The sequence below is a fragment of the Crinia signifera genome, chromosome 2, assembly GCF_055691185.1.
Source record: "Crinia signifera chromosome 2, ASM5569118v1, whole genome shotgun sequence".
Classification (NCBI taxonomy): Eukaryota; Metazoa; Chordata; class Amphibia; order Anura; family Myobatrachidae; genus Crinia; species Crinia signifera.
This window is the reverse complement of record NC_139218.1, coordinates 277013779-277026316: the sequence shown is the minus strand read 5'-3', so window position 1 is coordinate 277026316 and position 12538 is coordinate 277013779. Positions and strand designations below refer to the sequence as shown.

General features: G+C 43.1%; 1 protein-coding gene across 4 annotated transcripts in view; it reads right to left on the bottom strand.

The window, feature by feature from the left end:
- The window catches only part of MYO16 (myosin XVI), a 388109-nt gene that overhangs the window by 289546 nt on the left and 86025 nt on the right, over positions 1 to 12538 (bottom strand). For 3 of the 4 annotated variants that reach the window (XM_083168667.1, XM_083168668.1, XM_083168666.1), the window contains exons 2-4: positions 9338 to 9601; positions 7262 to 7332; positions 1229 to 1372 (exon numbers count right to left, since the gene is read on the bottom strand). The exons of the other annotated variant lie outside the window; for it this stretch is intronic. In XM_083168667.1, coding sequence (XP_083024793.1) covers positions 1229 to 1372; positions 7262 to 7332; positions 9338 to 9563 — 441 coding nt within the window. In that variant the 5' untranslated portion in view covers positions 9564 to 9601. The remainder of the gene's footprint in view (positions 1 to 1228; positions 1373 to 7261; positions 7333 to 9337; positions 9602 to 12538) is intronic. 4 annotated transcript variants of the gene reach the window in all.

The following is a 12538-nucleotide window of genomic DNA, read 5'->3' as shown; positions in this document are numbered from 1 at the left end:
GGGGTGTGTTAAACCTATTTTAGGGACATACAATCATATTATTGTATACCTAATGTCATGGCATCACACACCCTAGAAAATCGCATGCAATTGAATGCGATTTTGCGGCAGATGCGATGCGGTGGCCTGGGGCTGAGAGAGCAGTGAATAAATTACATAGGAAAATCGCATCGCACATCGCATGGCACTAAAATGGCCCATGCGATGCGATGCAATGCGATTTTCCTACACAGAATAGTCCACTAAGCAAATTGCTTAGTGGGCGCCGTGCTAATACACAAGTACCTAACATTAATTACTATGTATGTACACCAACAAAACACCCTATGAAATGGCTTTTACGTTAATCAGATCAAATGTGAAAATTAATCTTCTCACTTTAAAAGATTCACACACATTTGACTAATTTTCTAATGTCACCTATCTTATGTCACCTATCTAAGCTTACTGCGGAGAAAAAAACTGTGAAGAACTGGAACAGGAATATATAGTGCTATAAATGGAAGCAAACCATACACTTGCAGTAAATGTCTAGTTTATAGTAATGTTATAGGCAGTGGCGGAACTTGTGGGTTATGAGACCAGGTGCAAGAATATACCAACTCAAGTTCACAATATCCAACACAGCGGTGGGTGTGATAAGAAAAACAGTGGGTGACAAGAAGAGGGTGAGAGGGGCAGCAGTGAGCCCTTTTGTCCTCAGGGGCCCCAACGCACTGCAGCTGCTGCATTGATGTCATAGGTATGAATATAGGAAATCTGGTGATATGTCACACCTACTATATACTCACATTCAGTCTCACTGGGCAGGGCTGACTCAAGAAATTGTGGGGCATATGTCTGACAAAATAGGGAGGTACCCATTCCCCTTTTTGAACCCCCAGCATGCCTGGTGAGACCTCCAGAGTCCACAACATTGGCCACACTTCTACACTTCTACATTGCTTTAAGGGAAATGTTCCCAAATGATACTTGATATACAGTACTTTAGTCACTGTCCTGGCCCAGGAATGGCATCCCCCCCCCCCAGTACTGTCACTGGGTGCATTTTGGAACATCTTCCTGCCTACATATGCTGAGAAATGCTAGGTCACTTGTATACATTTTTGGTCATCGGATTTTATGTATTTTGAGATTTAATTGAAACAAATAAAATAAAGCACATTCAAAGTAACAATTATACATGATTTTCTTAAACCAATTATTTCTATGAATTTTGGATACTTACAAAAAGAAGTAGAAGGACAATATCCGGGTTATCACATAGACATGCAACATGCATCGGAGTCCAGAATTCTTCATCTTGGTGATTTATATTAACGCCTCGGTCAATGAGGATTTCTGCTGCAAAAGTATTATCATAACGTGCACACTGGAAGAGAGAAGGATAACATCTCGCAGCTGGAATTCAATATTTGCATAATACATTTCAATGGCTGCTTTCAGCTTGTAAAGCTGTAATTGACCAGATAGCTATGTATACAGGATGTGACAGATAATTATTATCTAGGACCAAATAACTTTCAATACTTACAATGATTTAAATGTACCTAGAACTTCCCTTGAATACTAATAAGTATGCTTTATTTTGAGTACCGTGCATGTCGTAAGGGCAGCTGTCAGCATGAGTGTTAATGAGAGTCTTGTTAAAGACTGTGTTGAGCAGCAGAATTAAGGGGTCAAGAAAGATGTCATTTGAGATGCTCTTCTAAAAGGGAACAACGAGGATATGCATGACTCGAGCTATTACGTCAAATATCCTTAGTCCTAGTAAAAATAAAATCCACTTGCAATCTGCCTATAGAAAAAAGGTGTTCTGCACACAGTGAATGTCACTTACACTCTTATACACGGAGCAAAAGGGAAACCGTTCACTCACCAGGCCAAGTGCTTGGGGGAAATTAACTGAAAATGAGGCTAGTGAGAGAGATTAATTGAGTTTGTAGAATTAGTCTGGGTTTCAGGGGAATGTATTCAGCTTAAGGACATATGAAATGCAGCTGATATGATAGACAATCATGTGGTTAGGTAATAAATACATAATGAGGGCTGGGAGTTTACATGGGAGATGGTGCTGTAGAAGAGATGAATTAGAGACTGACATTAATTGTGGCTGGTGTGTTTAATATGTTTCTGTATACTGTATGACATATGGTATGCTATGGTGCTCCAATGCCCTGCCATGTTTGCAGGTTTGTTTTTGTAATATTTATTTTACCCGAAGATTGAACTTTATTATATATGCTTTAGATAAGGGACTTAAGACGATTGATTTTAGCTAAAGAAATGATGCCACGAATGCAAAGCTAACTTGCAGATCTCATTCAGTGGCTTCCTCTGGGGACACCAATCTATTGTATAAGCTTAGAACATAGGCAAACAATCATATCCTTTATACGATAAGGCTAACACTGCTCTATGGGGGGAGGGATTCAAGTGCTGTGAACACTGGTAGCCACTAGATGGCACCCGGCCGAGCAATTCAAGTATCAATCTATTGCCGCCAAAGCTGACATTACCGCTACGTTATTCCATCATTTTGTTAGGCTGATATTTATACTGTACTGTATACAGTATACGTTAGTAGCAACACTTACAGCGGAAATAGGTCTGGACATTCTATGCTGCAACTCTATATTACTATATATATTACTAAAACACAGAAACTATTTGTGTCTCAATTTCATGTTTCTTGTCTCCTGCCTAGTGCCTCTCACCATTGCCTTCCCTAATATACTATGGTGACACCGGCGACCGCTGCCATAGAAATCATATATGGTCTACAAACACATAACACTGAATTGGGAAGGGAAGGAGTTTGATGTGCATTTAGGGTAGAGGTATGGAGTACTTTCTTTATTTGGGGGGAGTGGGGGCACGATGTGCAAAATAGAAACTGGAAACCCTCATTGGTGCCTGGAGACATGTGAACACAGTAGAATGGATCTATTAGCTATTTTATACAAAATGTATTTCTTACCCCACCTCATGTGCTGTCTGATACATGTGGTGAGCCGTGTAACTGTTCTACTATGTATGTTAAAGTTAAGATATGAGATTTTTCTTTAAAACCCTTTATTTTTATTAAAGTGCTGCAGTTAAATTAAAAACTGAAAGTACAAAAGTGTAAAATCAAGGAGGGTGTCTGGTGTACAAGGAAAGCAGGTGTTTTCCTTGTACACCAGACACCCTCCTTGATGTTACACCCCTCCAGAGAACCGAGTCACCTAAACCTTGTGGATGAGAATCCACCATTTCACCATGGTTGTCAATCTCTCTCCAATCTGGGTCAGAAAAATTCCCGAGACACCATTTACCTCTTGCTCCACTTTAAGGCAAAGGAACCATCTGGAGGCACGCCACCCCCTTAAAGCCTGAATATCAATTGTGGATGAGGACATTAACTACTGCCCGGAGACTCTGTTCCCCACAATTTCAAAAGGTGGATTACAAATAAGGCTCTCCCCGCACGGATCCAACAACCTCCAAAGCCTTTCTTCATTCTACAAAAGTGAATGACCATCTGGCCTATTTCCACATAGACTAACCTCTGGAGAGCCAAGGGTGACTATTAATACTATATGTCTGGTCTATTCAATATTATGTATTTTTAATGTTTTATTTCTACTATTAAATGTATTTTATACTCACACACCTTATCCTTTTTTTTGCTTAGAAAGTCTAAAAATATATTTAAATATATTTAGCGCAGTCACACCTCTTCCTTTTTCTATTGTACTGTATTGGGGCCAACTACCCCTTTTCTGTGATTGCTGCTAGGCCAAGCACACCCATACCAAAGCACCTTAGTGATATATATTTGTATATCCTTTTCTTGCTAAAAACTGAAAGTGTCTACAAAAGCCCCATCCCTTAACCTTACACAGAATGGTAGTTGCTCAAATCAATGTATTGGTCCATCACTGGTGCATGTAAAAGAGGGTTTAATCTAGCCAAGAAAAAATACACCCAGCACACCATAATGGACCAGAAAACAAGACACAATGTACATCCTACATAACAATAGTAAATTAGAGGTCTCAGTTACATACATTTGCATGCATATGGTATGGACCAATAAACTGATTTGAGCAACTACCATTCCGATGTTCTGAGAGGCATGGCTGGGGTCAGTAGTTGAATATATGCTGATCCTTGTAGTGCCATATTGGATGACTTTCGGGTGCCTCCAGGTCAATTTGCTCTCAATTTAGAAATGCAGAAATGTATAGCCCAAAGTAGGTGCTATAATCAGGTAGTGTAGAACCACCAAAATAAAGAAGTTTGCCATGGCTGGTGGCTTACCAAATGTACAACTGAGATCTCTGCATACTGGGCCTGATTCAGACCTGTTCTTTGGGCTGCAAAGTCTCTCAGCCTAGCTAACAGGAAAGCGCCACAAGTCCCATAAAACACTGGGCTTTCCTGTTAGCTAGGGCTGCTGCCACCCCCTGCCCTGCCCACCTCGAGGGAATGGATGGCGAGTGTGTAACCTGCCGAAGCTCTTCACTCCCGGGGAGTGTGCATGTGCAGACCACAAATATCTGGTAAGGGGACGAATTCAGAACCACTATTGTTATGTAGGGTGTATGTCTCTTTTGCTGGTCCACATTTTATGTATCGCTGTTCTAAAAGGCATTTATGGAAATGTTTGATGGAGGGTGTGCTGGCCCTTGTAGTGCCATGTTGGAGGATCTTGGGGTGCCTCCTGGTGATTTGGCTCTAAATTTAAAAATACATGCTGTAAATGTAAGACGCAAATTAGGTGTCATCATCATGCATTGTAGAACTGCCAGAGCATAGACACTTTGCAATGGCTGGTAGCCTACTATACGTATAACTGAGATATCTGCATTAATATTATCCTATAGGATGTATGTCTCATTTGCTGGTCCATTATGGTGTACTGGGGGAATTTATTGTTTTTATTCTTCATTAACCTTGTTTGCCACCAAAATCATGTAGAAGTGGGAGTTTAAGTATGGGTTAAGTAATCTGCCCATTCCAAAGAGCCTAATACTACAGCTCCCATTATTCAACACGTCCATTATTGCTACAATAAGTCCTTCAGGCAGTAAACACATTTGTTTTCTCCAGCAATAGGGTTTTTCAAGTTTTGATAAATATGTCCTTGTACTCTATACTTACAAATTCTTTTAAAGGATGGGCTGCTGCACAAGTGCCAGTATTTGTGCCCCTCAGTGTAGAATTTGGCAGCCGACTCTGCATAAGGGTGTTGTTTTCATTCAGATGTGATCAAATACATTTTATGGGGTTAATGCAGAGTTGGCCACAGTTGTGTGCATTTGCAATATTGTTACTATCACAAAATGCATGTTGTTCAGCACTAGTAGCATTTGCACCTGGTTTATCCAGGCAGTGGCAGTATTTGTGATTTTTTGGCCCCGATGCAAAAATATAATTTGGGACCCCCTCCTCAACTACAACCCTAGTTCAGAATATGCCACACAGCAGTGGGTGACAGGGAGAAGCAGAGGGTGACCATGTAAGTCGTGGGGAGGTAGAGGGTGACAGTGAAAAGCAGAATTGTAGGATGGGCAGGGGGAACCCGTGGGTGACAGGGAGAGGCAGTGGTTGACAGAGGTTGACAGCAGGAAGCAGGGGTGGCACTGGGTGACAGGGAGAGGCAATGGTGGCAGTATGTTGCAGGAAGAGGTTGACATATTAAGGAAGACAGTGATAACAAAAGACAATGGTGGAAAGAGGGTGACAGCGGCAGGTAGGGGGAGGCAGAGGGTGACAGGGAGAGGATGACAGGGAGAGGCAGTGGGTAGAAGGGGTACAATCAAAATGTCTTGCATGGTGTGGAGAACCTTGGTGGGGCAGGAACCAGTGGTTTCTTCTCTGATTGTGACAACGGCCCCTGCCCTTTGTGCTCAGGGTGTGAACTTTAATTCACAGACAGTAGTGAATGCAAAAAATATACAGCTGTCTATTAACTAGTGGGAGTATGGCTGTGAACAATAATGCTGATAGGTGGCAGTTATCATCTATCAGCTGGCACAGAAAATGTCAGCCCTGAAGCCCAAAGGTAAGGGGCAGGTCCCTCAGGGAGTGGGGTCCACCCTGCTCTCTGCACTGGGCCACTCATCTTACATTGCTCAAAATTGTCTGTGGTGTGCCCCTTAGTTCTCACAGGCCCCGGTGAAAAGTACCTGCTGCACCAATGCTAGTTCCACCTCTGTATCCAGGCATACTGCATGTCACATGCACTTGTGCATTTATTATTATTAGCCATATGTTCTGCTAGTATAATACAATTCACTATTTCATCTCAGACTTCACTGACAAAAAGCATCTAATACGAGTGCTGGATTGAAAATTTATTTTCTAACACTGAGGGGGAAATTCACTAAAGGAAATTTGTGAAAAACTAGGTGTATTTGTATCCAGAAATACACTTATTTTTGACATTTACTATCCCGAAAATACGGCAATTCGTATTCGTATTGATAGCACATCAATATGAATACGAATTGCCGTATTTTCGGGATAGTAAATGTCAAAAATAAGTGTATTTCTGGATACAAATACACGTCATTTTTTACAAATTTCCTTTAGTAAATTTCCCCCTGTATATTTCTATGTACTGTTCCTATTGCTACATTCAGCACTTTCAATACATTACTGAACATTTGGAAATATACACTTAATTATCTAGATTGCAAATAACATGGATTTCACATGTGATTTCAATTGCACAAACATGCTCGTACAATAGCCCGCCTAAATTAGAAGACATTTCATACGGCATTTCTGTCTCACCTTTTATTCATAGAAGCGTAAGTGCCAGAGTAACACATGCATGCTTTATATCACTCTCTGGGCATGCACAGAATATAAAATAGGCGATAGAAACTGAACATTTTTGCAAATGCCTGCTCATCAAAGAGCTAAAATTACTCATCCATGAGCAAGTTCAAAAATGCAGCTCTCTAAAGAAAAAAACCACAATGACCTTCACAAATGACGGGCGGATTTTATTCAGCATTGCAGTAAGTGCAAAATATGTACCTACCTAACCCATTCTTGAGCTGTTCCAACCCACTGACTGTCATGCAGAATATTAATACAGCCACTATGCCAGCATCTTTGTATTGGCATGCATAAGCTGGGTTTACAAATGTGTAAAATCAGCTTTTACTGTAAGAGCAGTCTATGTGCAAGTGACCAATTTCTTTTCTTGCAGGTCCAAAATGCGTGCACATTTTTTTTTATTATTCCTTAGAAAAAGACTTACCAGATGAAGGAGGCATCCTCCGGAAGTGATAAGAGTGTGGGGATCAGCTCCATCCTTTAGTAACTGCAATACTGCAATTTTATATGACACGTGAATGAAAAAGTGTACATTTATGTTTAAGGCTACAAGTATAATTTTAAAGTCATCTCAGTTTACTCAGCAATGTCCAGATATTTCCTAATGAAAACAAATATTCCCTGATTAACTGCTAAGGCCAGTATATAGAATGTAGACCAGGGCTGGCCAAAAGATTGATCGCGATCTACCCAACGTATGCGGATAGTATCTTGCAAAATGGCTGTTGAAGCCTCTAAGAGAACAGAGGCTTCAGCATTCCTAGAGATGCAGTGCAAGGGTCATGATGGCACCCACGCACTGCAAGTAAGGAGCGCCTGTAAACCCATTTGAGGCTGAGCCGGCGGGAAGGCTAAGCAGTGGGTAGACTCAGCAGCAACAGGACCCCGAGCTCTCAGTGGAAGGGCAGAGGTGCAGTAAGGCTGATGACATGCACTGCATATGGGGGGATGGATTTCATCAAAAGTTTTTTTTTTTTTAATGCTGTTATGCGGTGGGAGGGGGAAAGGGGTAATTTTACAAGTATAAATTCAACCCAGTTGCTGCCTGCGATGGAGTTTTGTGCTAATCAACTTCACCCCTTACAACTACAACCAGTGCACCTCAGCATATCATGAGTGATACGTAGTGTTCATTCTAGCAACCGCCAACTTTGAAAACCCATGCAGTTCCTCTTCCCTGCCTGGGGTGTCGCTGTCTGCTGTGGAGTTTCTAGTACAGGTCTGGTTTGCATATCATTGCTGATATACAGACCACACTGTGCTAGAAGCACTACAGCATACAGCGACACCCCATGCAGTTCCTCTTCCCTGCCTGGGGTGTCGCTGTCTGCTGTGGAGTTTCTAGCACAGGTCTGGTTTGCATATCATTGCTGATATACAGACCGCACTGTGCTAAAAGCACTACAGCAGACAGCAACACGCCAGGCAGGGAAGAGGAACTGCATGGGGTGTCGCTGTCTGCTGTAGTACTTCTAGCACAGTGTGGTCTGTATATCAGCAATGAAGCAATGATATGCAAACCAGACCTGTACTAGAAACTCCACAGCAGACAGCGACACCCCAGGCAGGGAAGAGGAACTGCATGGGTTTTCAAAGTTGTTGGGTGCTAGAATGAACACTAATACGTCAGTAAAGTCAGTCAGTAAACATTGAGTTATACTGTAAAGCCCAGAGTTTGGATGATAACTGCATTCCGGTTAACAAAATGTATTGTGCAGCTGGGCAGCTTAGCCAGTGTTTGGCTTCAAGTGCTAGTAGACTTTCAAAAAGTGCTAGAGTCTATTGCATATGCACAGGATGGAGGCCATTTTCCTTGCTATCCCCTCAACTGTGCATGCGCAGGATGCTGCACAACATTCCTGGTGGTTTTGCAGGGCTGCCATAGCAGATGCTGGACTCTGGAGAGTTAAGTACTAAAGAAATGGGTTAATGATGTGTGATACGGGACCAACTAAACCTGAAGGGCCCGTGTGCACTGCACACATGGCGGTTCAGGCCACTACAACTGCAATGCAGGAACTTTACACACATTTCCAGGGACATATCGTTACAAATTGGGACTAACTCTGAATAAAATATAGTCAGCAGCTTCGGAACGGTATGTAAAATTGTAATAGATATAGGAGTATAAAAAAGATAACTTGCCCCCTTTCTCCTCCTATTGTATAAGGAGGAGGAGAAGATTAAGGGGTCTATTTACTAAGTATTAGTGAGAGATAAAGCGTGAGAAATATTAGCCAATCAGCTTCTAACTGCCATGTTACAGGCTGTTTAAAAATGTACAGTTAGGAGCTGGTTGGTTGGTACTTTATCTCTCTCCAAAGCTTAGTAAATAGAGACCCTTTATATGGAGAGTTCAGCACTGAGTTAGTTTGTGACAGCCAAGGACAACATAAGAACATGGCATACAAAACCATTTGCACCAGTAATAAAATATGTTAACATTTTTGTTCTTCACATGATTAGGCGCCAAATTTTGAAGCATTCTTAAATGCTTTACCTTCTTTGTCATCATGGTGAATTATTGCATTTTGTATCTTGTCAGAGAGTTGGAAATTAACTTTGTAGCTTTTCTTTTGCTTGCTTCTTCTTTTGTATCCGTCTTGTTTTTGGAGAGCCTTTTCACGCTCGTAATAAGCCTTTAGTTGGTCACAGCGCATACGTCTCACGAGACGTTGGCGCTGGCCCAAAGGAAGAGACTCCAGCAAACATTGGTCAATTTCCATGTCATGTGATCGAAAAACATTACAAAGTTGGAAACAGCCTTTGAGAGAAAAAGAAAGTAACAGGAGAAATTACTAGAATGTTCAATATTGCTGACCATGCTTTACATGTAATACATAGTTGCCTACCCACCTATATTCTGCAGGAGACTCCCTGAAATAGCAGAAATCCATACCTCCCAACTGTCCCTCTTTCCACAGGAATGTCTCGGTTTTTGGGAACATCCCATGTCTCGCCCAGGGCCGCCAGTGTCCCATGGTGGGGGGAGGGAGGGCAGTTGAGAGTTTCACAGCATCTGTTCAGTGCTGCAGAGGGGCATAAAATGGGTGCGTGCGTGTAGGAAACATCATCCGGCAACGCCAAGCCCTCTTTCCACCGGCCACGCCTCCTGGGGGCAAGCGCACGGCTCAGCCACGCAATTCTTCCGCTTTACAAGCCCCCGATGTTGGGAGGTATGGAAATCAGAGATATATAATGTACATTCAGATGGGATAATCAGTGTCATTTCTCTGCATTGGTTATAAAGCACATTGATCCCTATGGCTATATGCATGTTAAATAAGGTTTCTAGTTGCCACTTCTATGGAACCACTTGTAAAACACAATACAGGAACAAGCCCTGACACGTGTCTTTTCTTCAACAAGTACTGTACAGTAAAGCTTACTAGCTGCTTAGGGTTTATCTACACTTGGATGTAAGTCATTTTATGACACGCCTCTCAGATAAAGCATTGATTGTTCACTCTTCTAGGTGCCACCCTCACATATTCATCTGCATACCTCCCAACTTTTCATGTGAAGAAATAGGGACACTCGCACGGCGAAGCCGCGCGAGCGTCCGAAAAGGGGGCGTGGCGTATGCAAATGAGGGCGCGGCTTATGCTAATTAGCCGCGACCTCATTTTCATACGAGAATAGACGCTGTGCGCATGCGCACAGCGTCTATTCTACTACATTGGGGGGTCTCCCAACTGCCACCCCCCCGCAGCGGGACAATGCCTGCCGCGGGTGGGACGTCGGGACAGGACCCGAAAATCGGGACTGTCCCGACGGAATCGTGACAGTTGGGAGGTATGCATCTGCCATCTCCCTAAAACTCTCTCTATCTTTAAAAGTAGGCAAGTATGATGTAATATGGACCAGTGGCGGTTTTTACCTATGGGCTGCAGGGCTGCAGCCCCCTCAGGTAAAATCCGCCACTCTCTCTGCCTAAAGTGAAGCCAGATGCAGTCTGTGAGACTGCACTGGCTTCACTGTGACTGGCAGTGACTTCCTATTGGAAGTCCGACCTGCCAGTCACTCAAGGCATCCCATCAGGAGGTGTTCCCTCCCTCTGGGATGCCTCTCTGCACAAGTGCGCAGCAGCCCCCAAAATGGGTTCTGCGTATGCACAGTACTGTTGCAAAGGCAGCCCCCGGAGGCTTGGGCCAGCACATGCGCAGTATGTATGAAGTTACTGCGCATGCGCTGGACCCGTGCAGGGGACTCGGGAGCGCACGCGGCCGGGGAGCACGGCGGTGGATGGGGACAGCAGCAGCAGCAGTGGCAGCAGTGGATGGGGGGGGGGGGCGCATTGCGGCAGCCCCCCTCCTCTATACTAGTAGGAGCCGCCACTGATATGGGCACATGATTTTTTACAGTAAGTGGGTTTGTATGACAACTTTTTTCTCTCACAAATTCTCTCTTGTTGCAGAACAAAGCATAGAGGCTTAATTTAACACTGCCAGCACCTTTAAATATCATATAACTCATGCATTTCTGTATCTCTGCTTTCATTTATTGCATAATTAACTTACATCTGGAAAGGTGGAGCAGGGGCTGTCAAGACTTGGGTAGTGTAGGCTGAGTAGCAAGTCCTAGTGACTAACAGCCCAGCTCCACCCCCCAAAGTGGCTAACAGAGTCTCCTCTCCGGGACTTAACAAGTAGGCAACTATGCAGTAAGGGTGTTTTTATGTAGTGAGATATGCTTTTTTTGCATGTGCTAGATGGTTTGTGCAATGAAAGGCAGTGATGATGATGCTAACTATTGGCAGCACTACCTACAGTAGATGTAGTGATTGGGTAGTGTTCCCAAAAGCAGCATGATAGTGCTTAAAACAATAGCATCTGGGTTCATTATATCAAGTTTCACATTACTTAACCATCATTTCAGTTTGAGCTACAGCAGAAAAAGTTTCTCATTTAATTTTAAAGTGGTAAACTGCAGATGTTTTATATTTAATTGTGCATTACCCATTTCAATTACATTTATAGTCGTAATAAGATAAGTAAATATTAATTGCTGACTAAACAATATTCTCTAAAGTGTAGTACTACTAATACCGTCTATCATTGGGGAGAGAGAGGAAGAGAGAGAGAGACTTGTTAGGTCTCACATTTAACTGCCACAAATGCTAAGGTTAAACTGCATACTGTACAATCGGTATACAAAAACGCTAGCATGAGCCACATGTAGAATACAGATACTGTATGTCCTCATTCGTCTTTGCTGTAGTCATGCCAAACAGCCTCTCTTGGCACACTAGGTCGTGTTTAATATCTGCTAGCATCTGGCATCTATTTTGCCGAAAATGTTTCTTAAGATCCATACATACTGGGCGAATATGCTCAGTGTGTATGGATAACGATGATGGGGGAAATCGCTGGGCTGAAAAACGCTCAGCATACACACAAAACTTTTCGACCTTCCCAGTGATTTTCCCTGGGGGTGGATGACTTTCCATAGCAGGAGAATATGAAAAGCCGTCCACTCCCTCACTCCCTCGTTGTCCGGCGATAATGCAGGAGTGCGCAGCAGCGCTTACCGCTCATCACTGCCCCCCACACAGTGGGTGGCTTTCCAGCGAAAGCCGCTCAGATGAGTAAACTATGCAGCTTTCAGCTGAAAACCACCCAGTGTGTACGGGACAGCAATGAGTGGTAAGTTCTGCTGTGCACTCGTGCATCATCGTCTGCCGCCGCCGCTCATCTGCACA